Source organism: Globicephala melas, chromosome 8 (genome assembly GCF_963455315.2).
Source record: "Globicephala melas chromosome 8, mGloMel1.2, whole genome shotgun sequence".
Lineage (NCBI taxonomy): Eukaryota > Metazoa > Chordata > Mammalia > Artiodactyla > Delphinidae > Globicephala > Globicephala melas.
Genome location: NC_083321.1, coordinates 78,600,664 through 78,624,528, shown reverse-complemented (window position 1 = coordinate 78,624,528; position 23,865 = coordinate 78,600,664). Strand labels below are relative to the sequence as shown.

Sequence of the window (23,865 nt, the reverse complement as noted above, 5' to 3'; positions counted from 1 at the left end):
TCATGGGTGTAAGACAGACCCATTTTATAATGGTGGGACCCACAGAGCTATCTTGTGTTCAAGAAATCATTAAACTTTTAACAAATCAAAGTGCCACAATATAACCAACGAGAGAAGAGCCTCTCCCTTCCTCTCTACGGATGGAGCTACTGCTCTTATTCTGGCCTTGACTGCCTAACATTTGAATTAATTTAGAAAAACATAGCTTTATTTTTCCCCACTTCTACTCCAATACTATAAAAAGCATCCTCCACAAACACTTCCATAACTTTCACATGCTATTCCCTTTACCCAAGAAGACCCTCTTTCACCTCCAGCCACTTTGTGAATTTCTCTTTATTTTTCAAACCTTAGACCACATTTCATCTCCTCTTAAAATTTACAATAGCCAGGACATGGAAGCAACCTAAGTGTCCATCGACAGATGAATGGATAAAGAAAATGTGGCACAAATATACAATGGAATATTACTCAGCCATAAAAAGAAACGAAATTGAGTTATTTGTAGTGAGGTGGATGGACCTAGAGTCTGTCATACAGAGTGAAGCAAGTCAGAAAGAGAAAAACAAATACCATATGCAAACACATATATATGGAATCTAAAAAAAAAAAAAAGGTTCTTAAGAACCTAGGGGCAGGACAGGAATAAAGATGCAGACGTAGAGAATGGACTTGAGAACATGGGGAGGGGGAAGGGTAAGCTGGGACGAAGTGAGAGAGTGGCATGGACATATATACACTGCCAAATGTAAAATAGCTAGTGGGAAGCAGCCGCATAGCACAGGGAGATCAGCTCAGTGCTCTGTGACCACCTAAAAGGGTGGGATACGGAGGGTGGGAGGGAGATGCAAGAGAGAGGAGACATGGGGATATATGTATATGTATAGCTGATTCACTTTGTTATAAAGCAGAAACTAACACACCATTGTAAAGCAATTATATACTCCAATAAAGATGTTTAAAAAAAAATCTACTACACACAACAAAGCTATTCACTCCCTCTTCCATGCTATCTCTACAACTGGTGCATATTGTTATTGATAGACTTACTACCCTGTGTTAATAGTTTATTTATATGATCAGGTTCCTCATTAGACTGTGCATTTCTAGGGAATAGTGACTCAGTCATCTTTGTATCCCTAGGACTAGCACTGGAAAGAGAAGGTACTCAATAAATATCTTCTGCGTCCTTAATGCCTATTTTCAAGTATCACCCCACTTTATCAGAATATTTTAGACATTTCCTCACAGATAAAAGGAAAGAAATAAACATCAAGAACTACTCTCGGGTTTGAAGCCTGAAAGACAGAAACTGACAGAAGTCAGGAGAAAGATCTAGTTTTGGAAAGAAGATGAACCCCACTGTAAATAAACTAAATTTGAAATCAAAGCAGAATGACCATCTACCCACTGATTTATTCATTCAATACTTTTTGGGTGTCTATTAGAAACTATGCCAGAAGATACAATAATGAATAACACACACACAAACATCTATCCTCACAGAGTCACTCTCCAGTAGAAAAGTACAATAAACGACAGGAAAAGAAAGCCTGAGCATCAACACAAATCAGGATTAAAGGTAGCCATTTGGGAGTAATACCAATAGACATGAAAACTACAATGTAAGCGAATATATACCTGTTCATACACTTGTACCATAGATCCTGCTAAGAGATAAATTTTTGATGAAGAACCCCAAATAGTATGATTCTTCAGATTTTTATGTAGAACTGGTTTCAGATATGCTCCATAAATTGTCTGTAATTGCTCTCTTTCTGGGTAACTAAAAAAAAGCATATAAGAAGTTGAAATAAATCAACATTCTAAACTACTATTTCTTTTAAGACTTTTTTAGATGTGGACCATATTTGAAGTCTTTATTGAACTTGTTACAATATTGCTTCTGTTTTATGTTTTGGTTTTTTGGCCACGAGGCATGTGGGCTCTTAGCTCCCTGACCAGGGATCGAACCTGCACCCCCTGCATTGGAAGGCGAAGTCTTAACCACTGGACCACCAGGGAAGTCCCCTAAATTATTATTTTAATGTTAAGTTATAGCAATGGTTTTCAAACTGTGTGGTTTTCAAATTGTAAGGCCTAAATACCTCCAAGGTTTACTCAACGGCTAAGGCCAGGCTCACAGACCCTATTGTTACTTCAACTAAATCAGATCCCTAATTATCTGTTTTCAAATACTAAGGATTCTAATAGAGGATTCCAATGAAATTACTTAAAAACATAATTGTTTAAAAGACCACTGATCTTTAGAAAGGGCCAAAGGAAAATTCTGCTTAAGAAAAAGTATTTTGAATTAAGTATAGTCTGTACAAAGAACAGTAATCCACCTTAGAACTACAGAAGTAGAAAACAACAAATAAAATCAACCTGTTTCTCCCTAAGCAAAATCTATTTCAGTACAGCTTAATTGGTTGCTGTAACATTTCTAAAAGAAGAATGTTAATAGACGGGGGCAGTTTAGCATGAAAACACAAAAACAAGATTTTGTAAGGCAAAATAGAGGACCTAGCGTCATAAAATTCGAGTCCATGTAACAATTATGGACCATGGAGATGGATGGGTATGTTATGATTAATATTATAAGCCACTAAATGACCTAACTCTACTTTGTTAAAATTTAAATTCTCTTTTTAGTTATCTACATAAAATTTGATTGTATTTTTGCTTTAAATAACCCATAAAACATTTAAAACTAAAACCCACCGTTCAGATTCCTGAGATTGACATTTAGAGACAATACAAAGCAGTTGTTTTGTTTCTAATATATAACAAGCATTGATTAAAGCCTTCATCACCCTAAATTACTGCCTACAGTTTAGGAAAGATAGGAAAAAACTAACATCAGAGCTTAAGTTTGACTACTTTTATATTCTACATTTTGAAGTAATACCATTAATATATACCTTTCATAAAATGCAATGTATGTCTCCCTAAGTCAAAAAAATCTTTTAATACAATGATACGTACTCTACAGCACAAAGACGAACAATAGAAGTAAATCTGGTAGTAAGCTTATGTCTTCCCAGTCTTCCTCCAGCTGACACAGAAGCCACAATTTGAATATTTTCTAAACCAACCCATTCCAAATTTTCATCATAAAATCCTTGATATGTCAATACCTATTTGAAAATAAATATATTTAAGTGTTTTATGCTTAAGATTTTCTAATCATGATATATTTTGCATAAAATTCAATTGTTTCCAAATGCAATCATCATCAGAGGATTATGGTTACTGGGAAATGGGGGGAAGACAAACTGGGAGATTGGGATCAACATATACACACTACTATGTATAAAATAGATAACTAATAAGGACCTACTGTATAGCACAGGGAACTCTACTCAATACTCTATAATGACCTATATGGGAAAAGAATCTAAAAAAGAGTAGATATATGTATAGGTATATCTGATTCACTTTGCTGTACAGCAGAAACTAACACAACATTGTAAATCAACTATACTCCAATAAAAATTTTGTTTTTAAAGACTCTGTGTTCAATTAATGTTAGCTGAATTATCCTCATTTTTAAAATGCTTTTCAAATAAATGTTAAAATCCAGGTGATAGTATAAATCCACCAGCAATTATCAAAAAAAAAAAAAAGTGAAAGAGGGCTTCCCTGGTGGCGCAGCGGTTGAGAGTCCACCTGCCGATGCAGGGGACACGGGTTCGTGCCCTGTTCCGGGAAGATCCCACATGCCGCGGAGCAGCTGGGCCCGTGAGCCATGGCCGCTGGGCCTGTGCCCCCTGTCCGAAGCCTGTGCTCCGCAACGGGAGAGGCCACAGCGGTGAGAGGCCCACGTATGGCAAAAAAAAAAAAAAAAAGTGAAAGAAATCAGGAGAAATATAAGGATAATATTTTTTCTATAAATATTTTATTATATTCTTCAGTTATATAGAAAAGCAAAATGTGAACCAAAATGAGTATATTAAGCTCTAATTTAGAATTTAGAGTTTCTAATGTGATGTAAATCACATAAAGAAAAAAAATCTTCCACAGTGACTGAAGCATGACTGAGGAAGTCTAACTGCTCTCAGAAGAATGCATACCTAAAAGAATGAAGCAAAAACTTCCCCAGCTCCAGCACCATCCCCAGCTTCTGCTTTTCTCCATTTTTTAGGAATAAAGGGTAGGTAAATGGTGTAGGGTAAAGGTTGTTTTTACTCTTTCTGTCATATATCATCTTGATGTAATACTAATCTTTAGATGGAGGAAGATCAAAGAAAGTAGCCCTGGAACAAGTGTGAGATGCTTCAAGAGTTTAATTTCCATGACACATGCTAGATAAAACTAGCCCTAAAATGGAAAGCAGATTTTCTATCTACAAGAAAAGTTAATGAAATTAAATTGTTTCCAATTATATCAAAACACTTCAAGTGATAAGACCCACCTGCTGCAGGAAAGCTACCAAAGTACTGGTCCCCCATTTATCAAGCTTGGGTAGGTTGATATCTTTTAAGTACAGAACAAGTCTCTCACAGTCTTTTGGTCTATACACTCGACCAGTGTTAGTACTGATTACCATGCAAGTCTGGCTCAGTTTCTGCAGGAGATGCCGAGAAGTAGTTTGCGCACTACAGTGAACTGTAGCAATTTGAGTGGACCGGAGTTGGGAAAAGGCATACCTGAGCAGCATCCTGAGAAAGATATAATACATTTGACTTCACAAATGCAACCAATAAAATACTTTCTATATTCAATACAAAATTTCTATTTTTAAATATTTTAGTTTCTAAATTACATATGATGTTTAAGGGAAAAGTGGTAAAAATAGATATGGTTTCCATAACTATCCATAGCTATGAAGGTAAGCTTTCTAATTTTTAGAGTGGAAAAAGAATTAATTCATATTTTAAGGCATTCTTGGGACTCTTTCAGCAAAAAAAAAAAAAATCACAGTTCACAGAAATAATTCAGTTTGAAAAAGTACACATAAAAAGTATTGTTTCCCCACAGTTGAAGGAAAGATTTTAAAATATTAAGTCCTCCAAGTTAAAAAAAAATTACTATGACTTTACAGAATTGTTTAATTATTACTAGAAATGTGAAAATAATAATCCATATTTCCTTTATTTCCAAAAAACTACACTCAGGAGGCACTAAAAATAGGTTGAATTCCACTGAATTAAAAGCTATTTTTAAATAGCTAACTTCAAGATTCATTTTTTATAACTACAGCATATAGTAGTTTGCGAGTACATCAGGTATTCATTTTATATGATTGTACGCACAGATTCTTTTTAAGAGTATCTTCTTCTAATTCCATTGGAAAACACATAACTCGGCAGAAAAAAAGGACATATTTTTCTCTATAGTCATATTATCTTTACAAGTAGTGACAATAAAGAGTCCTTCATGAAAATGTAAATGCTACTTTAACCAAAAAAAAGGTAACAAAAGCTGTTAAATCATTTTAAAACAGGAGAGAAGCATAAATCCACAATATGCACCTCGATTAACATTTTTCTCCTCTTACCCTTTGCCACATCCTTCTGGTCCGACAAGAATAAATGGCTGTTTAGTATCAGAACTTAACCAAGGTTTGAAATAATCTAGACCTCGTTGCATGTCAGGAGTCTGAATGACTGGAAGAGTTTGGCTATTACTGAAATCATCAGCAGACAAGTTTTCTGGCTTCTTCAGCACATAAGATGCTAATCGTCCTCTACTGAAGTCATAGTAGGTGTCCATTGGTTTGTGAGGGTCCGGAGGAGATACTCGTGCCCAATTAAAAACCTTAAGAGGAAAAAGTTGTGATAGGTTTTCATATACAGTGCTCCAAACAGAGTATGTGAAATTTTAATTCTTTAAAGTAAATCCTCCAAAGAGAATCATCTTACTTTAAAAATAAAAAAGTTCACATGCACTAAACTCACCTAATATCCTTAATAATTATAGTAACATTTTATCTGAAATATTACTCTCTGAATGATCATTTAAGCAAATAAAAGTCATCTGGTTCACACATATGTTGTATAAATATATTCAACTTTTAATTGAATTCTTATGAACACTAAATTACAAATTGTACAATGTAGGACTCCTAGACCTTTAATTTCCAATACATTTTGGTACTGAACATTCCACTGTCACCACCACTGCTCTCAACTTGTTCTTCTTTCTTACACAAAAAACTGTTATCTGCACAGATACACAGCAGAGAGTTAGCCCCTAATGCCACTCTTCAACAGCTTTATTCTAAACTTTGGCAATAAAATGTCTGCTTAAAAGCAGCATATAATATGACATTGAGTGGTAGCAATGAGAAGCATCTGGTAACAGAGGCAACAGAACAGCCATGGAAAGAAAAACAGAACAGAGAAAGCAATAAATGGTGATATCAATGAAACAAAGTGATAAAAATGCAGAACATAATGTTGGAGCCAACCCAAAGGAATATGTGTTCAAGTATTTCAACAGAGGCCAATAGGAAGAAATTCCTTAATATGTAAAATTTAGTTTTATAAACGTGGCTGAAATATACCTTTGCATTTAATAAAGAAAAGATTTATAATGATTACTCCATCCAAGCATTCCTAACTGCTAAAACTCTTCTGGTTAAAAAAAATGATTAAAAATATGTTATTTTAAGATTAAAAATGAATAAAATAATTATATTTGTTTACATAGCTAAGTATCAAAAATATCTAACAAAAAAGGTATAGTCAGAACTTTAGCCTACTAAATATTTTATAAAATTTTAATATCATAAAATATCACAAACTAGTTCAATCAAAGGAGAAAATAAGTATACATGTACCTATGTACTTATACAGACGGTCCTCAACTTACAATGGCTCGACTTAAAGATTTTTCAAGTTTACAATAGGGCGAAAGTGATATGAATTCAGTAAACACCGTACTTTGAATTTTGATCTTTTCCCAGGCTAGCGATAATGTGGTGAGATACCTTCCTGTGATGGTGGGCAGTGGCAGTGAGTGGCAGCAAACTGCAGCTCGGGCAGTCAGCCACAAAATCACCAGGGTAAACAACTGATATGCTTACAACCATACTATTTTTCACTTTCTGTATAACAGTCAAGAAATTACATTCTATTTGACACTTTATTATAAAATAGGCTTTGTGTTAGAGGATTTTGCCCAAGTGTAGTCTCATGTATGTGTTCTGAGCACTTTAAGACAGGCTAGACTAAGTTATGATATTTGATAGGTTAGGTGTAGTAAATGCATTTTCGACTTAGGATATTTTCAACTTATGATGGGTTTATCTGGATGTAACTCCATCATAATTCGAGGAAGATCTGTATATAAATGCATTATTATTGTATTAAATGCATAATTTCAAAATTTTAAAGTTCTATACCAAGGATCAATGAAAATTGACAAAAAATGTTGACTTAACATAGGCTTTAAATGTGTATTACCTCTTTGGTGAATTCCAGACGTGACTTCATGTTCAGATTTCCACCCAGCCCCCTTATGAGATTAATAATAAATTGATCATGATCTCTGCATCCATGGAGATGTGATAAACCATTCATCACAGTCCCAACCAAACTTGTTTCTACCACATAGTCATTCTGTTGATTGAAATCCATGTTACAGACAAAAGGTAAATATTAACCAGTAAATTAGAACCATACACAGATTGATGTTTACTTATCTTTTCAAGGATCATCTTTAAATTAATCCCCCTACTCAAGTTATAGAATGGTTAGATTTCAATTTATATACATAAACTTTGAAAATAAAAAGTAATCATAAAAACACAATTGTGTATTTCTAGCTGAAAGTGCTGGATTCCTCAAATAGATACACTGTTTGTTTACTTCCTAAACCTGAAGAATATTTTAAAAAATAAGGTAAATCAATGAGCATTGGTCTAAAAGTAATAGTCCCTCATTTCCTCTTGCTGATAGAAAAGAAGCTAGAGGCAAGGGCTAGATTAATGGCTCTGGACAAGAAAGAAAAGTAAAAGCAGGCTTAAAAACAATTTGGAACTTTTTCTCTACACAGAATTTTAAAATGAAACTTTTGGACTCTGGTGGTGTACATGATTTTGATCTGTGGGCCTTTGGGGCCCTGTGTAACTGCCAGGGAGTTAGAAGAGGAAAGCGTTCTCATTCTTTCTCTAAGTATTTGCTGAGAACCAATTATGCATTAGGATCTGTATGTGGTGCTAGGTATTTTTTTTAAAAGGTGAATTAAACAGAGCAATTGTCTTAATGGAAGTCAAGTCTAGTAGAGGAGATGGTTAATACATTGTGGCAGAAGCTATAGAGCAGAGGAAGAGTGTATTCTGAGAAAGGATAACTCAGATTGCGGGCTCAAGGTCTCTTTGAAAAAGGTGACATTTAAGCTAACATTAAAAGAATGAGATCTATCTGACATGCAGAGAACACAGCATATGCAATGGTAAGCCACTGGCGTAGTTAAGGACTTAAAAGACGCTTATGCCTGAGTAAGCAAAGGAAGAGCGGTTCAAGTCAGAAAGGTAGGCAAGGGCCAGGGTATGTGCAATTGTACAGGCCGTGGTAAGGAGTGCAAATTTTATTTTCAGTGCCTTTAAACGTTAAGAGAATAAAACGACCCAATTTAAATTTTTTTAAAAAAGCACTCTGCCTGCATAATAATTATTTTTCAAAGAATGGAGAAATAGGTGGAAAAATGGGAAAAAGGGAGGAGATGAGTAGAAATCCAATGGCTTAGGCCATACTAAGAGTTCTAGGCTTTAAAGGCAAGATAAAGGAAACGTACATATTTTCTTCTAGATTGCCTGATTTGCTAAATACAAGAAAGTAAAGCTCTAGTTATAAATAAAATCAGCACTTGACTAGAGCATTCATTATAGTATATCTCTCAGAATCTGAACATGGTGAACAAAGCACAGAATAAAGAAAGAAGGAACACTCAACACATAAAAAAAAATTCAAAAAATAACAGGGAACTGACCTCAGAACAGAATTAGTTTATTTTCTAACTGAATCTTTGGTATCCACTCTATGGTTTAATAGTCTTATCCTGTTATCATTTCTATAGTCACAAACCCCTTTTTTAAAATACATTCTATCTAGTATTATATTTCTCATTCTAACACTAACAGCATGCAAGTAAATGACCTCAAGGTATTTGCATTGGAGAGTCCTGTTAGGCTCTGTATGTTTTATATTAATGAAATAACAACACACCTATTGAACAGGTGCTACAAACATAGGCATCAGGTGTTTAATTAAGCTCATATACTCTGATTCACTACTCTGTTATTAACAAACTTTGGTTCTGGGGATACAACAAGGACTATAACAGGCTTAGTCCTTGCCCTCAAGGTGCTTATAGCTGAATGAAAGCAATTATAATATAGTTGAAGGACACAGTACATTGCTGCAGAAGCACAAAGAGGTAGACAGCTCAGTCATACTGAGGGCTGGTGGGAGTGGTTCTTCCCTGAAGTCTCCAGGAAAACCTATCTCATTTGCATCATTTCCTCCCAAATCCCTACTCCTCCATCATTCATCCTTACAAAAAAAGTTTAGAAAACTAACGTGAGATTGCCATTTCTCTACATGATTTGTTCAACCCCAAGTACTGACCTCTAAATCAAGTTCAGATTAATAATCGGATACTTAAAAAAAAATCCTCATTGCTATTTATTTCCTCTATCTTTATATGTTCATGTTTTTTATAAAAGCAATGACATAAAAGAAAAACCAAGAAAATTTGAAAAAATCATGTAGATACATGAAAATTGTCTTCTTTGCACGCTAAACTTCTATTCATGCTTCAAATTCAAAATTAAATGTGATCTCCTTTTTTAAAATTCTCCTAGAAGGCAGCAATACCCTCTTCATCCTGTTATATTGTGATTATCTTTTTACATGTCATTTTCCTCCATGAGACAAACCCTTCGCAGGGATAGTGATTGTCCTGTTAATGTTCACCTCACAAAGTCTTGTCTGGGGCGTCTATTAGATATTCAATAAATTTTTGTTGAATAAACAAATGTTTTAATAATGTTATAAATAACTCACCATTCTTTCTCTACTTTAGTATTAACTTGTCATTATTTTTAGCATGACATATATGCAGATATTTATTGACACAGTAAAATGTGACAGCAAGATGGGTTTGCTAGTAAAACTTAGAAAGGCATTCCAATGTTCAAGATTTTTAGGCAAGCAGTGCAAGCTATCGTGGATGGAAGAATTAAAGTGTTTTAAGACTAACACAATAAAAACTTATACCATGAAATACAGTGGGACAGCAATGAAGACATCTACCCCTCACTCCACCCTCATATTCTGTCAGAGCTCTTATACTAAAAAGCAGTTAAATGTAAGCAACACTCAATCATTATACTTCTTGCCTAAATAATTATGAAATATTATAATTATCTTACCTGCTTTAGAACCCATTGTAAAGCCTTTTCAAAATAATCCCCAATCCAGTTTTCAAGATTATTTCTATATTTAGGAGGCTGGTTCCTCAACCAAGATTTTATCAGAGAATTAAGATCTGTCTCTTCATCACTGAAACACATTAACAAACATGTAAGAAACTAGTTAGAAAGAAATTGTGAATTTACTCTCAAAATAAATTTCTGCTCCAGTAAACATTCTACACATGTACTCTGTCTGATAGTATGTGAGAATTCACTTTATTTACTTCCGTATATGTATATGTGTATATATTACTTCTACATATATATATATAGTGTGTATACATTACTTCTACATATATACACATATACAGGTATATATATATTATATATATGTCATTTTCTATAAAATAAAGCAAATAAATTTCATCTATATCATTATAAGTATAGATTAAAGCAGAATTACACAACTACAAGTCAGCCAAAAAGTGGTCTAAACACTTCCTATCCAAAGTGTGGTCTACAGAATCCCAAGTCCCACCCCAGACTTAATGAAGCAAAATCTTCACTTTAACAATATCCCTGGGTGATTCAAATGCACATTAAACTTCAAGCTGCACTGCATCTTAATGCAGATCTTTAAAAGTACTTTTTCTTTTTCTGTCCCCAAAAAAGCCAAACACCTAAATTCCCATGCCACTACTGAAACTAGAAGATCATCCTAAAGTAAAATATAATTTTTTTAGCAAATCATTTAATTATATGAGTAACAACCAATGATTGAAATTAAACATAATATAGACATCTTATTCAAAATTATATGTTGCATATTTATAAAAATTATAGTAAAAACTCATAATTAATAATTTTAGAAGTTACAAGGGCTCACAATTTTATCATTTTTCCCATCTTCTACCAGTGTTTCATAGCAACACGAGTAAATACTGAGTCCCTGAATTTCTCCTCCCATATTTCTATCCAGTTTAATAAGCAAAAGAAAAAATGAAAAGATCAAAGGTAAATATTTAAATTACATTTGATAAGCTCAAAACAGACAAAGCAAAGATGCTAAACTCCTTCAGAATAAAGACTTTGTTGTCACAGTATCTCCTCAGTGCCCATGGCAACTACATGTCTTGGTTTGTCTAAGACAATCTTGATTTATATCAGTTATCCCAGCATAATTAATAGCATTCGCTTTCATTATTAAAAGGTCTTCATTTGGCCTATTGCATAGCAAGTGCAAATATCTGCTGAAGAAATGAATAAAACCTAAAACTAAGGTACAATCTAATCAAAAGGCAACTAAAAATAATTAATATGTTTTTGTATTTTACATGAAATCATATATATTCATTATGCCTCTCACAAACAATATCTGGTTCACCAACAATGTTCAAATCCTCTACAGCAACATGCAGCTATACAGGCATATTGCTCTACAATATGGCATTCTACTTACCCCTTATTTCATTTATATTCTAGCTTATAATTGCTGTTATATTTATATTATCTCCTTTGTGAACGTATGCTCCATAAAGACAAGCTCTTCATAAATATAAGCCCTTCATAACTGTTAGCTTTACTCCTTTCTTGCTGTCTCTCCTAAAATGCCTAACTTAACATCATATAGGTAATGGGCATTCAATAAATATTTTAAAATTTAGTGATAAACATCCCTTTTATCCTATTTTTCTCACAAGATTATAAGAATACATTGAATAAATAAGATAAATTGTGTGAGATACTGCTATAAAAGCTATAAACCCAATGCTGTATTATTTTTTAAATAATACCTCAAAATATTAATTGGGAGTTTATGGCTAGTTTAATATAAATGTTTCCTATAATACTATCAAAGAAGTAAGCAATTAAATAATTTTGGAAACAATCTGAATGAACTTGATAACCCTACCATGTGTCATATAACATCGAAAATGGTTTCAAATGATTCTAAAAGAGTAGAGAACTTTATATAGACAGATAAATATGAAATTCTAAAACATAAATTCAAAAGGTAAAAGAAAACTTTCTAATTACTCATTTTGGGAAGAAACTGGCTCAAATATCCATGTTTTAGTATGTGACTACTGTATATGAAATCTAAAATCAGTTTGTTATTTATTTTTGCTCTTCAAGCTTCTTCCAAATACACTGAAGAAAGAAAATATTAAGTAAAGAAGTTTCCAATTTGTAAAACTTCTCTGAACTCAATCATAATATTTAAATAAAAGTTATAGAAAAAAGAAGAAAACAAATACTTGCTGTTTCATTTAAGTAAACAAAAAATAATTATTTAGTAATTGTGATACAACTACACTGCTGAAATAATTCAACTGCAATAAACAGGAACTCTCTGAATGAATTAAAACCTAACAAACAAAAAGAAGTTAATAAGAATGAGGAAAACAAATATTCACACATTACCCATACATTACTTATTTCACTTAGCTGTAAAACCAAAATAATAATTGAAGAATATTCTAATACAGTGTATGCAAATGCTCTCACCTGAGAAAGATCATTCCCATTCTAGATATTGTGGCTGGTGAGGCACAACTTAAATCATGAGTTTCAAATACAAAGTTAACATTTGGGCCAAACTGAATCCTTTCTCCACTGGGCATAGTGAGTAATCGATTATCATCCAGAACAGAATTCAGAGATTCTATCCATTCAGGGTCAATATCACCATCACAGATTATCCATGAGCTGACATCTATTTTCAAACAAAAAAAGTAGAGATAAAAATAAATGCAATGATAATAATTAAAAATAAAGAATAAAATAATTATCACTTATTCTTTAGAAGTAATTTCCATATTATTTTATACTTCTGAAGCCAAATATAAAGAACAAAAAGTTGAACAAGTTGAAATTTTTCATGTGAATTAACACAATACAAATGTGTGGAGAACCCATGGGCAATCCTGGCTCAGCTGGTCAGAGACCCAGTTATATACCCTGTAATAAGGCTCTATTGATCTATGAACATACAGAACTGGATTCTCAGTAAAAGAAAACATGGTTTGCAAGACCTAGGTATTTCTATTTCCACAAGCTTGTGAGATATTCCTTAGACTTTTGTCTTCTACCATGTCATTAGAATGTATGAATGCTTGCTGTGTAATAGCACTTTTAGAAAATATGAGAAACCTACTCCTTAGTGTCCTACATGAGAACTAAAAAATACACCACCACCAAATTTCTTTGATATATAAAAAGGTGACTTCAGAGGGGAGAAGCAGTGAACAAGTTGTGTACACAAGTCTTTCCAAAACAAACTGTTTTTAATATATATTTCCTAAGACGAAAGTGGTTTCAAGTTGTTCTTGGACCTTTGAAACAATTCAAAGAAGAAAATATCCCCCATAAAAGTGTGAGAAACAGGTATATCTGGTTTTTATTTAGTGTGATAATATCAACTACATTGAAAATGAAGACACTATACACTGAAAATTCCTTCCAATGTCTTAAGACATTCTAAACCTTTCATTCACTGGCTTAGGAAAACAACTATTAATTAAATTATGATCTAACAAAAAGTAGGGAGTCTGACCAAGAATTCTGTTAAACACCAAGCCAAAAAATCTAGACCAGAAAGTCTACTATTTTATGACTCAAATTTTCAAAATTATTGAAAGCACTGTATTCAAACTGATAAGTTCAGACACACATACCAATTTTAATCCTAAATAAAAACTTACCTTGCTTATTTATGAGGTACTATAATATCAGTTCAGCAATCAAAGATATTATTTTATTCAGTAGATTAATCTAGCTGTAAACTACATTTCACCCAGATTACTCTGAGTTTCTATTATAATAAAAGTTGCTATGGAATAACAGGTAAAAATGATAGCATGTCTTCACCCCTCCAAAGTAAAATATCAAAGTAGATCACTATACGGCAGTTTATGGTCATGTATAAGACTTGAAAAGGATAGCATTATAGACAACCTCTATCATCCTCTAAAAATTATTAAATAAATCAATAAATCACACAATAGAGACCAACCTTGAGGTTCTCGAACTACTTGGCGAGCACTATTTGTCAAAACACCATCAGACCATTCCCTTGTATCCATGTCAATATGGCCTAATAATTGATGTCTAGGCATAGCTTTGGGATTCATGGTATATTGTTTTACCACTTTGCCAATTTTACAAAGTGCTGCCCTTAACATTCTCCAAAGAGTTGATTTTCCAGCACCACTTGGACCAACAATAACAACTCCCATCCTCTGGCGTAATTGTTCATACAATTCTAAAGCCTTCTTGATCTAGTAGAAAAGAAACATGTTCATATATGATTTATAGTGTACAATCAAACACAGTTCTACTCTCATTCGACAACAGTTGTTCTATTTCAAACATAAATTAAGCCTTTTATTTCTTCAGTGGAAGATAAAGCCTTAAATAAAAGAATTACTAAACAAATCTGAATATATCTACAACATGATCTTTAAATTCATATTTCTTTAAAAAAAAGAAGTATGCTTTCCAAGTTGACAATACAATATGTTCACTATTGTCTTCACTCACTCATTCATTCAAATAAAATATACTAAATCTTTTATTCACTTTGCTAATTCATTCATTCATTTATACCCCTGAGGAAAAAGTATTCATTTTGAACATGTATTTGTGCTACATAAAAAGACCTACGAAAGTGAAGTTCTCCTAAGAAATTGTCAAAGTTAAACTAAATCATACATAATCAACTATCAAAGACACATATGATGGATCTATTACATGCCAGGCTCTGTAACAGGCACTAGGAATAAAATGGTAAAACAGACATGGATCCCACCTTTCATGGAGACTACTATCTGGTGGGGGAGAATCAAATATTAATATTAATCAAATATTAATCAAGTGTGCAACTTAACATTAAATATGTATATACAACAAAGGTAAGGAAAGCACATAGCAAGGGGACCTAATTTGGACTTGAAAATTAGGGAAGGCTTTCATGAGTGAGTAAGATTTAAGTTGAAAGATGAAAGATAAGTTGAAAGATAAAAGATAAAGATAGTTAATAAAGAATTAACTAGGAGAAAGGATCAATATATTATGAAGTATTCTTGACAGTTACCTGATTGGATATGATTTCATAGTTGGCCTCCTCAAAGACTTGCTTTAATGCAGCATTCAGTTCATCATATTCTACTTCTTTAAAGTCAATTCCAGGAAACACATCTTTAATCAGTGCATCAAACCGAGTGCAATCAGCAAATGTAAACTTTGACATTGTATTAAGCCTCAGTGCTTGTACCACAATATGACTTTCATTAACTAGAGAAAAAGTTTCATTTTAAAATTATTAGTTATGAATCTAATGACTATAAAAAGTCTTTACGTGCCTTGATATGCATTATTAGTAATTAAATGATGCACTAGAATTTAGTAACATTTAAAGACATATGCTATCATGCGAATTGGCAAGCTTACTTAACTATCTTTTAACTGCTGAAAAACAAGTATTACTGAGTTTTGGACTATTTTTCATAGAATTTGAATCCCAGGGTACCCAGACTTTAATTAATAATAAAAATCATTAACACATTTCTTTGCATAGTACTTTACCATTCTGATATAATCCTTATAACAACTGTATAGAGTAAGGAAGTATTTCTATTATTATTCCAATTTTACACGAGACCATTAAGTCTCTAAGGGTTTAAATGACTTATCTGAGAGAGCTCAGCATTAAGTATTATAGGTGGCATTTAATTCCAGATTTAGGTATCTTTCCAAATATACCAGCATATTTGCCTCGCAGAGATTTTTGTCCTAAAACTAAAAACTAACAAACTGAGCAAAACTCTTTGATCAGTGTTGCTCAAAACTGGTTCACAAATCTATTCTTAAACCAAATGTAAATACTAATATCGTCAGATTCTTATTTTTTCAAGGATATTAGCTATTAATTGATCAGACACCTATATAAAGGCAAGAAACTATTTTTAGTATGGTATTTCTCTATAATTGTTTAATATTTCTATCTTTAAATATATATAAAGAGGCTTGGCTGCACTAGAGTTTATTTAAAGCACTGAACTCATAAGTAAGCCATCTTTATTTACTACAGGTATGGTTTATATATTTCATGAAAATCACCAGAGATAGACAACGGAAAAATGGTAATCTAACTACTTCAACAAATACCTTATCTGCCCTGGTATATGCCAACCTAATAAAAAAGCTGTAGTTTCCTTTTTTAAGATGTATATTTTGACCATTTAAAGTCCAAATAGGTAATTTCATGTAGTCTTCTTTCTTATGTTATCTTATTTTCATGGTGATTTAACTTAAATTTGGATAGCAATCTAGAGGCTGAATATTCAGCCTTTCATGAAGGCAAACATCAATTGGTGGGGGTAATAACTTACTTTATATAAATGGGGAAAAAAGTGGTAAAGTATAAAAAAATATGCATGAGTCCATACTGATCTGAATAAATGATTTAATAAATACATCATGGAAAAGAAGAGACAAACCTTCTTTACAGAAGAGTTTCAAATTATATAAGCAGATACTCCCCCCCCTAAGAGATGGAGCTTAATCCTTGCCTCCCCACTTTCAAGGTGAGCTAGATTTAGTAACTGGCTTCCAAAGAAGAGAGTCAGGAAAGGGGAAAATAACAACTTTACAGTAGAGAAACCTGGAAAACATTAACATAAGTAATGAAGGTGAACATCACCAGTGATGTCAAAAGGTTATTATGTACCCACTAAAATGAATTAAAAAGGGCACTCCACCTCTGCAGTATTTTTTTCCAAATGTTCACAACTCAATTAAATCATGAGTTAAATATCAGAAAAAAAACCCAGACTGAGGAAGAGTCTACGTGATATCTGACTAGGACCCTGTCAGGGTCATGAATACAAAAACAGACTGAGAAACTGTCACAGAGCAGAGGAGACTTAAGGAGACAGGACAACTTAATACAACATGGCACCCTAGATTCAATCTTGGAACAGAAAGAGGACATTAATGATAAAGCAGGTGAAATCCAAATGAAGTCTGGAACTTAGTTAATAGTAATGTACCAGCCTCAGTTTCCCAGTTTTGACAAATGTACCACAGCAAATAAGAGGGAAATGATGGAAATGCTAACTTCGCAACTTTACTGTAATAAATCTAAAATTATCCTTTGCTCCAAGGTACTTTTGGGACTTCCCTGATGGTCCAGTGGATAAGACTCCACACTCCCCAACACAGGAGGCCTGAGATAATTCCCTGGTCGGGGAACTAGATCCCACATGGATGCCGCAACTAAGAGTTCACATGCCACAACTAAGAAGCCCGCATGCCACAACGAAGAAGCCAACGTGCCGCAACTAAAGAGGCCACATGCCACAACGAAAAGATCCCGCGTGCCATAACGAAGATCCTGCGTGCTGCAACTAAGACCCAGAGCAGCTTCAATAAATTAATTAATCTAAAAAAAGGTATTTTTATAATCTTAAAATATTTCTTTAAAAGGGTAATTTTGGAGCCTGAACCAAGATGGGGGAGTAGAAGGACGTGCTCTCACTCCCTCTAGCGAGAACATGAGACTCACAACTAACTGCTGAACAGTCATCAACAGGAACACACTGGAACTCACCAAAAAAGATACCCCATATGCAAAGACAAAGGAGAAGCCACAATGAGACAGTACAAGGGGCACAATCACAATAAAACAAAATCCCATAACTGCTGGGTGGGTGACTCACAGACCGGAGAACACTTATACCACAGAAGTCCACCCACTGGAGTGAAGGTTCTGAGCCCCACGTCAGGCTTCCAAACCAGGGGGTCTGCCAATGGGAGGAGGAATTCCTAGAGAATCAGACATTGAAGGCTAGCGAGATTTGATTGCATGACTCTGACAGGACTGGGGGAAACAGAGACTCCACTCTTGGAGGGCACACACAAAGTAGTGTGCACATCGGGACCAAGGGGAAGGAGCAGTGACCACAGGAGAGACTAAACCAGACCTACCTGCTAGTGTTGGAGGGTATCCTGCAGAGGCGGTGGGTGGCTGTGGCTCACCGTGAGGACAAGGACACTGGCAGCAGAAGTTCTGGGAAGTACTCCTTGGTGTGAGTCCTCCCAGAGGCCGCCATTAGCCCCACCAAAGAGCCTGCAGGTTCCAGTGTTGGCTCGCCTCAGGCCAAACAACCAATAGGGTGGGAACCCAGCCCCACCTATCAGCAGACAAGTGGATTAAAGTTTTACTGAGCTTTGCCCACCAGAGCAACAGCCAGCTCTACCCACCACCACTCCCTCCCATCAGGAAACTTGCACAAGACTCTTAGATAGCCTCAACCAGCAGAGGGCAGACAGCAGAAGCAAGAACTACAATCCTGCAGCCTGTGGAACAAAAACCGCATTCACAAAAAGATAGACAAGATGAAAAGGCAGAGGGCTATGTACCAGATGAAGGAACAAGATAAACCCCAGAAAAACAACTAAATGAAGTAGAGATAGGAAACCTTCCAGAAAAAGAATTCAGAATAATGATAGTGAAGATGATCCAGGACCTCGGAAAAAGAATGGAGGCAAAGATTGAGAAGATGCAAGAAATGTTTAACAAAGACCTAAAAGAATTAAAGAACAAACAAACAGATTGAAGAATACAATAACTGAAATGAAAAATACACTAGAAGGAATCAATACCAGAATAACTGAGGCAGAAGAACGGATAAGTGAACTGGAAGACAGAATGGTGGAATTCACTGCCACAGAACAGAATAAAGAAAAAAGAATGAAAAGAAATGAAGACAGCCTAAGAGACCTCTGGCACAAGATTAAACACAACAACATTCACACTATAGGGGTCCCAGAAGGAGAAGAGAGAAAGAAAGGAGCCGAGAAAATATTTGAAGAGATTATAGTCAAAAACTTCCCTAACATGGGAAAGGAAATAGCCACCCAAGTCCAGGAAGCACAAAGAGTCCCATACAGGATAAACCCAAGGAGAAACACGCCAAGACACATAATAATCAAATTGGCAAAAATTAAAGACAAAGAAAAATTATTGAAAGCAGCAAGGGAAAAATGACAAATAACATACAAGGGAACTCCCATAAGGTTAACAGCTGATTTCTCAGCAGAAACTCTATAAGCTAGAAGGGACTGGCAGGACATATTTAAAGTGATGAAGGGGAAGAACCTACAACCAAGACTACTCTACCAGCAAGAATCTCAGTCAGGTTTGATAGAAAAATGAAAAGCTTTACAGACAAGCAAAAGCTAAGAGAATTCAGCACCACCAGACCAACTCTACAATGAATGCTAAAGGAACTTCTCTAAGTGGGAAACACAAGAGAAGAAAAGGACCTACAAAAACAAACCCAAAACAATTAAGAAAATAGTCATAGGAACATACATATCGATAATTACCTTAAAGGTGAATGGATTAAATGCTCCAACCAAAAGACACAGGCTTGCTGAATGGATACAAAAACAAGACCCATATATATGCTGTCTACAAGAGACACACTTCAGACCTAGGGACACATACAGACTGAAAGTGGGGGATGGAAAAAGATACTCCATGCAAATGGTAATCAAAAGAAAGCTGGAGTAGCAATATTCATATCAGATAAATAGACTATAAAATAAAGAATGTTACAAGAGACAAGGAAGGATACTACATAATGATCAAGGGATCAATCCAAGAAGAAGATATACCAATTATAAATATATATGCACCCAACATAGGAGCACCTCAATACATAAGGCAACTGCTAACAGCTATAAAAGAGGAAATCAAGAGTAACACAGTAAGAGTGGGGGACATTAACCCCTCACTTACACCAATGGACAAATCATCCAAAATGAAAATAAATAAGGAAACAGAAGCTTTAAATGACACAATAGACCAGAGAGATTTAATTGATATTTATAGGACATTCCATCCTAAAACAGCAGATTACACTTTCTTCTCAAGTGCACATGGAACATTCTGCAGGATACATCACATCTTGGGTCACAAATCAAGCCTCAGTAAATTTAAGAAAATTGAAATCATATCAAGCATCTTTTCTGACCACAACGCTGTAAGATCAGAAATGAATTACAGGGAAAAAAACATAAAAAACACAAACACATGGAGGGTAAACAATATATTACTAAATAACCAAGAGATCACTGAAGAAATCAAAGAGGAAATCAAAAAATACTTAGAGACAAATGACAATGAAAACACAACGATCTAAAACCTATGGGATGCAGCAAAAGCAGTTTAAGAGGGATGTTTATAGCTATACCAGCCTACATCAAGAAACAACAAACATCTCAAATAAACAATCTAACCTTACACCTAAAGGAACTAGAGAAAGAAGAACAAACAAAATGCAAAGTTAGCAGAAGGAAAGAAAGCATAAAGATCAGAGCAGAAATAAATGAAATAGAAAGAAAGACAACAATGACAACAATAGCAAAGATCAATAAAACTAAAAGCTGGTTCTTTGAGAAGATAAAGAAAATTGATAAACCATTAGCCAGACTCATCAAGAAAAAGAGGGAGAGGACTCATATCAACAAAATTAAAAATGAAAAAGGAGAAGTTACAACAGACACCGCAGAAATACAAAGCAACCTAAGAGACTACTACAAGCAACTCTATGCCAATAAAATGGACAACCTGGAAGAAATGGACAAATTCTTAGAAAGGTATAATCTTCCAAGACTGAACCAGGAATAAATAGAAACTATGAACAGACCAATCACAAGTAATGAAATCTTCCAAAAAAACAAAAGTCCAGGAACAGATGGCTTCACAGGTGAATTCTATCAAACATTTAGAGAAGAGCTAACACCCATCCTTCTCAAACTCTTCCAAAAAACTGCAGAGGAAGGAACACTCCAAAACTCATTCTTTAGGGCCACCATCACCGTGATACCAAAACCAGACAAAGATACTAGAAAAAAAGAAAATTACAGACCAATATCACTGATGAATATAGATGCAAAAGCCTCAACAGGGCTTCCCTGGTGGCACAGTGGTTGAGAGTCCACCTGCCAATGCAGGGGACACGGGTTCGTGCCCTGGTCCAGGAAGATCCCACATGCCACGAAATGGCTGGGTCTGTGAGCCATGGCCGCTGAGTCTCCGCGTCCGGATCCTGTGCTCCACAACGGGAGAGGCCACAGCAGTGAGAGGCCCGCATACCGCAAAAAAAACAAAAAAGGCTCAACAAAATACTAGCAAACAGAATCCAACAACACATTAAAAGGATCATACACCATGATCAAGTGGGATTTATCCCAGGGATGCAAGGAGTCTTCATTATAAGCAAATCAATCATTGTGATACACCATATTAACAAATTGAAGAAGAAAAACCATATGTTCATCTCGATACAGAAAAAGCTTTTGACAAAATTCAACGCTCACTTATGATAAAAACTCTCCAGAAAGTGCACATAGAGGGAACCTTCCTCATCATAATAAAGGCCATATACAACAAACCCACAGCAAACATCATTCTCAATGGTGAAAAACTGAAAGCATTTCCTCTAAGATCAGGAACAAGACAAGGATGTTCACTCTCACCACTATTATTCAACATAGTATTGGAAGTCCTGTCCACGGCAATCAGAGAAGAAAAAGAAATAAAAGGAATACAAATTGGAAAAGAAGAAGTAAAACTGTCACTGCTTGCAGATGACGTGATACTATACATAGAGAATCCTATAGATGCCACCAGAAAACTACTAGAGCTAATCAATGAATTTGGTAAAGTTGCAGGATACAAAATTAATGCACAGAAATTTCTTGCATTCCTTTATAGTAATGATGAAAAATCTGAAAGAGAAATTAAGGAAACACTACCGTTTATCATTGCAACAAAAAGAATAAAATACCTAGGAATAAACCTACCTAGGGAGACAAAAGACCTGTATACAGGACACTAAAAGACACTGATGAAAGAAATCAAAGATGATACAAACAGATGGAGAGATATACCATGTTCTTGGACTGGAAAAATCAATATTGTGAAAATGACTATCCTACCCAAACCAATCTACAGACTCAATGCAATCCCTATCAAATTACCAATGGAATTTTTTACAGAACTAGAAAAAAATATCTTAAAATTTGTATGGAGACACAAAAGACCCCAAAGAGCCAAAGCAGTCTTGAGGGAAAAAAGCGGAGCTGGAGGAATCAGACTCCGTGACTTCAGACTATACTACGAAGCTATAGTAATCAAGACAATATGGTACTAGCACAAAAACAGAAACACAAATCAATGGAACAAGATAGAAAGCGCAGAGATAAACCCATGCACCTATGGTCAGTTAATCTATGACAAAGGAGGCAAGGATATTCAATGGAGAAAAGACAGTTTCTTCAATAAGTGGTGCTGGGAAAACTGGACAGCTACATGCAAAAGAAGGAAATTAGAACACTCCCTAACACCATACACAAAAACAAACTCAAAATGTATTAGAGACCTAAATATAAGACTGGATACTATAAACCTCTTAGAGGAAAACATAGGAAGAACACTCTTTGACATAAATCACAGCAAGATCTTTTCTGATCCACCTCCTAGAGTAATGGAAATAAAAATAAACAAATGGGACCTAATGAAACTTCAAAGCTTTTGCACAGCAAAGGAAACCATAAACAAGACGAAAAGACAATCCTCAGAATGGGAGAAAATATTTGCAAATGAATCAATGGACAAAGGGTCAATCTCCAAAATATATAAACAGCTCATGCAGCTCAATATTAAAAAACAAACAACCTAATCCAAAAATGGGCAGAAGACCTAAATAGACATTTCTCTGAAGAAGACATACAGATGGCCAAGAAGTACATGAAAAGCTGCTCAACATCATTAATTATTTGAGAAATGCAAATCAAAACTACAATGAAGTATAATCTCACACCAGTTAGAATGGGCTTCATCAGAAAATCTACAAACAACAAATGCTGGAGAGGGTGTCGAGAAAAGGGAACCCTCTTGCACTGTTGGTGGGAATGTAAATTGACACAGCCACTATGGAGAACAGTATGGAGGTTACTTAAAAAACTAAAAATAGAATTACCATATGATCCAGCAATCCCACTACTGGGCATATACCCAGAGAAAACCATAATGCAAAAAGACACAAGCACCCCAATGTTCACTGCAGCACTATTTACAATAGCCAGGTCATGAAAGCAACCTAAATGCCCATCGACAGATGAATGGATAAAGAAGTTGTGGTACATATATACAATGGAATATTACTCAGCCATAAAAAGGAACTAAATTGGGTCATTTGTTGAGCTGTGGATGGATATGGAGACTGTCATACAGAGTGAAGTAAGTCAGAAAGAGAGAAGCAAATAGCGTATATTAACGTATATATGTGGAACCTAGAAAAATGGTACAGATGAAGTGGTTTGCAGGGCAGAAGTTGAGACAGAGATGTAGAGAACAAACGTATGGACACCAAGGGGGGAAAGCGGCTGGGGGTGGTGGTGGAGGTGGTGGTGTGATGAACTGG

The 23,865-nt window shown here is 34.8% G+C and overlaps 1 protein-coding gene across 1 annotated transcript in view; it reads right to left on the bottom strand.

The window, feature by feature from the left end:
- Positions 1–23,865, bottom strand: part of DYNC2H1 (dynein cytoplasmic 2 heavy chain 1) — a 370,694-nt gene that overhangs the window by 273,183 nt on the left and 73,646 nt on the right. The window contains exons 37-45 of the mRNA XM_030835708.2: positions 15,462–15,661; positions 14,382–14,646; positions 12,875–13,082; positions 10,385–10,514; positions 7,413–7,568; positions 5,504–5,763; positions 4,418–4,664; positions 2,989–3,140; positions 1,642–1,786 (exon numbers count right to left, since the gene is read on the bottom strand). Coding sequence (XP_030691568.2) covers positions 1,642–1,786; positions 2,989–3,140; positions 4,418–4,664; positions 5,504–5,763; positions 7,413–7,568; positions 10,385–10,514; positions 12,875–13,082; positions 14,382–14,646; positions 15,462–15,661 — 1,763 coding nt within the window. The remainder of the gene's footprint in view (positions 1–1,641; positions 1,787–2,988; positions 3,141–4,417; positions 4,665–5,503; positions 5,764–7,412; positions 7,569–10,384; positions 10,515–12,874; positions 13,083–14,381; positions 14,647–15,461; positions 15,662–23,865) is intronic.